Source organism: Atta cephalotes (assembly GCF_000143395.1).
Source record: "Atta cephalotes unplaced genomic scaffold scaffold00114, whole genome shotgun sequence".
NCBI lineage: Eukaryota > Metazoa > Arthropoda > Insecta > Hymenoptera > Formicidae > Atta > Atta cephalotes.
In genome coordinates, this window is record NW_012130178.1 from 18,496 (window position 1) to 22,596 (window position 4,101).

The following is a 4,101-nucleotide window of genomic DNA, read 5'->3' on the forward strand; positions in this document are numbered from 1 at the left end:
ATAATTTTCTCCAAAGTTTCTCACAAATAAATTTAATCATTTTTATATCTATATCAAACTATAGATCAAACTATAGCAGCAATACTTCTATCCAACACACATAATGTATAGGATAGAGCGGGGCTATTCCGTCAGTTTCATTCCTTAAAGTGAAATCCATACAATTTACAGCAAACAATATCTTTTTGCAGTAAGTGTTTATATAATTATTTTATACAATCATGATTGTTTCTTGAGAGCACAAGTATGATACCTTTAAATGTTCAGTATATGCTGTTCAGAAATATAAACACTATCGTGAGAATGGATGAAAAAACTCTGCTTTATTATACTTTATATGTACGTACCGATTCAGAATATTCTATTTTCAGTTTATCGCCAACATTTCGACACGTGTCGATAAACGCTTGCAAAATTTGTTCTTTCTTTTTTACATCATGTGTCTTGGCAACGTCTTCCAACGTATCGCATAATTGTTTAAACTCAATTCTAGCCTCTAAAGCAATAGCCATTACTCTAAAGGAAATTTAAATTGATTATTTATTTATTTTAATATGGAATACCTTAAGGAATTGAATGATTTATTTCATTTTTGAGATTATATCTCAAAATATATAATTTCAAAAAATTATATATTTTGTTATTATTTATTATTTATCATATAATCCATGTAGCGATAGCAAAGACATATAAAAAAGTGAGATTGTTTCAGAAATGGGAGTTTGATCGGTCGCACTTGTTTGAAAGAGAAGATTGTACAATGAAAGAGTAGAATAATTTTAAATACGTGTTTCGTTACAAAGAGTTCTGTTCTTTAATGAAACTTATTATATACATACACGCACACGCACACAAAAGCAGAAATTCTATAAAATATCACAGTTTCAATTTATACCGTGATATAATTTTCAAGATACATTCTAGCAAGAAGATGATTGTCGGATTGTAGATAGATGAGATGCAAATTGAACGCTGCTTCCTTTTTTAGATCCAAAAGATTCGCATGCTGTTTAACTAAATCTCCTGGATTTTCCTTCAGGACCAATTTATAGAAGTGAATCGCAGATGGTAATAAACCGATTTGATGAAATGCCCGTGCCATATTATAGTAAGTTTCTTGTTGACCTTCTTCACCACGTAATTGCATGTATTTTTTGAAAAAGGCTAGCGCTGTGTACAAAGATTAAAGATTAGAAAGAGAAAGAAAAAAAGTAATACGTAGTTGTAATATAATAATGTATATGTATTGTTACACATATTACATCATTATTTAAATGTAATAAAATACTTTTAAAAAAGAAAGAAGACTGTGCTTTAAATGCTCTTTAAATGTAAACTGAATTATGACACGTGCGCGCGTGAAATTTAAAATCAATTCCTATCTTATTGAACTATATATATATAAAATATACATACCTTGAATTACTAGCTGATTCTTCTTAGCTGACATCTTTTGACATGCCATATGTAATTGCGTCACGCCTATTAACAATGCTAACAATGCACTAGGTGCTACTTTAAAGAGAGACATATAACCGTTTAGAGCATATTTGTAAGTTCCCGAAACAAGACAGTTGTTTGCATGCATAATATGCAAATATGAAAATACGTCTCTTCCAAGTAATCGCATTATAAATCTGTTGTGTCTCAAATCTTCTGCTCTTTGAATAATTATATTTAACAAATTCCACGAGTTGGACTTTTGACAGACACGTACGAATTCTCGGACAATATTGTAACCATAGAACGAATCCTTATTATGAATGCAAGAAACCAAACACAAAAAGATAATATGAGAGTCTCTGTTTTTAAACCTCTTTGATGTCAGAGCAGTGAAACATAATCTTTGAAGGAAACCATACTTGTTTAATTTATACGCTAGTTTACACATTTGTAGAAAAAGTAGAAATTCATTTTTTTCGCTCGGTCTTGCGTTAGTGGTGAACGTTGGCGCATTTTCATCTTCTAACTTTTCTCCACATGATAAACGACGAAGTTGTAGGCTGTCAAGTCGTTGCCGAACACCCGTTGCGCGTGCTAATGCGTTTAATTCAACCTTTCTTCTTATATTAACACAATGTCGTGAGAAAAGTAACATTCCCGAGGAAAAGTATTCCTCGTATCTTCCAACTTTAAAAAGTAGTAGTGTTCTTTGATACAGAACGTCAGAATCTAATGTATCGGATTCGGGATCTTGGTAGAGAACTTGTATCGCCTTATCATAACGTTCCGACTTTTTATAAAGTTTAGCTAAAGCTAATCTTGCGCCTAAATGCTGTGGTGACAACTTTCGAACAGCTTCGTAAGATTCTATAGCTTTATCCACATCATTACAACCAACCCAACATTCGGCATGTCTCAGCCAAACTGCAGCCAAACTAAAATTCGAGCTTTTGACTAACGGATCCAACAAAATCATAGCGCGATGAAATTCTTTTTTGCCCATCAGTGCTTCCGCTACATCTAAAAAGAGATCTCCAGAAATCTCTGGATTTTCGCGCATATAAAAGTTTGGTAACAATTTTTCAGCAATCGAAATATAATCCAATTCAATGAGAATTATGAGAAATTTTGCCTTTAAGTCAACAACGACGTTGTCTGGTACATCGCAAGATTCTATTTCGTCACTATTTTGGCTTCTCCATGTCGGAGATACTGCTTTTCGTTTTGCATTACTACACTCTTCTTCCTTATCGGCCTTTGCATTATTGGCTACTGTTCTTTCTTCTTTCTCCTCATTCTTCTTATATCGTATCTGAATATTTGTATACTTTACTAGTATATCTAAACATCTCTGAAATTGCTTTAACGCTATTAATAATTCAGTCATAATATTAACTTCTTCTAATGTAATGAGATCAGGACATTTGACAAAGATAATCTCTACTGCTTCCAATGCTTGTTCATTGTTATCTTCTTGCATATAACGTTTGGCTAACATCTTTGCGTATTTCATTATATATTCACCATCCTCGGTTTCCAATTGATGAATCAGTTTTGTATATCCCCGCAAATATGCTTTTTTATCGCCATTTTGTTCTTGAAGCTGTGCTCTTGTCTCATATAAACTTATGTCCTTTGGACTGGCTTGAATCGCTTTAGAGTAACACGTTATGGCTTGCTTTATATCGCCACTTTCCAATGACAAGTTAGCCAATCTTACCCACTGATCAGCATCTTTAGGACTAAGATGCGCAGCAATTAAAGCAAATTGCAACGACTTTTCTGGCTGATCATTTTCATATATCATAGCTAATGTCTGAAACGGTTCTGGAGCGCTTGGTACTTGTCTAAGAAATAATTAAAAAATTAGCAAGTGTTAAAGAGATTTTTACTTGTTACATAAAAATTTTAACCAAACGTTATACGTCAATGTGATACACTAAGACAACTTGCCTAATGATCTCCATGCATATTTTAGCTGCTAAATCTACCTCTCCCTTTGCGAATCTCAAATTTGCCTCTCCCATAAGTCCTTGCAAAACTGGTGGTAAAACGCGCCTTTTCTTTTTTTGACGCACGTTAATTGTTTTATGCTGCTTTTGTTCTACAACTTTTTGTATAGCAACATGATCAAATCCAATTATTGCTCTAAAAGTAGCATCACAAATGTGAATTTCGTGATTGTCAAAATAATTAAAATGTAATATGTATATATAACCCATACCTGGAGGTATCATTTTCTATCATCTCTAAATCTGTATCCTGATCCATTCTGGACGAATACTCACTGAATGTTAACTCGCCATTTAAAAATTGTTTTGTTAGCTGATCTTCTTCGTCGATAGTTAACAACATATCCTGATCTTCCATGTCCATGTTATCCTTGTTGAAATTACATGATGGAGAGAATGTAGAATTTGGAATAACATCTTTTACATCTCTTATCTGTAATGCTCTTGCTTCGACAAATTCATTTATATCCATATCCATTGAACTAATAGCACTTTCATCCAATTCTTCTATTATCACCGATGCTACATTATTATTCCCACTAACAGCCAGGTCATCGGCAGTCGATTTTTCAAGTTGCACTTCCATTGCAATTTTTTCAATCACATTCATGCTGTCATTGTTTCTTTTATTTGCGTTACATTCCAT

The 4,101-nt window shown here is 33.0% G+C and overlaps 2 protein-coding genes across 2 annotated transcripts in view; both read right to left on the bottom strand.

Moving 5' to 3' along the window:
- The window catches only part of LOC105625140 (DNA ligase 4), an 8,774-nt gene extending 8,262 nt beyond the window's left edge, over positions 1-512 (bottom strand). The window contains exon 1 of the mRNA XM_012206480.1: positions 348-512. Coding sequence (XP_012061870.1) covers positions 348-512 — 165 coding nt within the window. The remainder of the gene's footprint in view (positions 1-347) is intronic.
- A 377-nt stretch (positions 513-889) lies between these two features.
- On the bottom strand, positions 890-4,101 carry LOC105625139 (general transcription factor 3C polypeptide 3). Its single transcript, XM_012206479.1, has 4 exons — positions 3,668-4,101; positions 3,397-3,591; positions 1,417-3,290; positions 890-1,170 (listed from the first exon to the last, which is right to left on the bottom strand). The coding sequence occupies exons 1-4, from the start codon at positions 4,099-4,101 to the stop codon at positions 890-892; spliced, it is 2,784 nt and encodes a 927-aa protein (XP_012061869.1).

Coding starts and splice junctions, on each gene's coding strand:
- LOC105625139 (XM_012206479.1), bottom strand. CDS start 4,101: ATGGAATGTAACGCAAATAAAAGAAACAATGACAGCATGAATGTGATT. Junction 3,592..3,667: donor ATAGAAAATGATACCTCCAG/GTATGGGTTATA, acceptor TGCTACTTTTAG/AGCAATAATTGGATTTGATC. Junction 1,171..1,416: donor GAATCAGCTAGTAATTCAAG/GTATGTATATTT, acceptor CTTTGTACACAG/CGCTAGCCTTTTTCAAAAAA.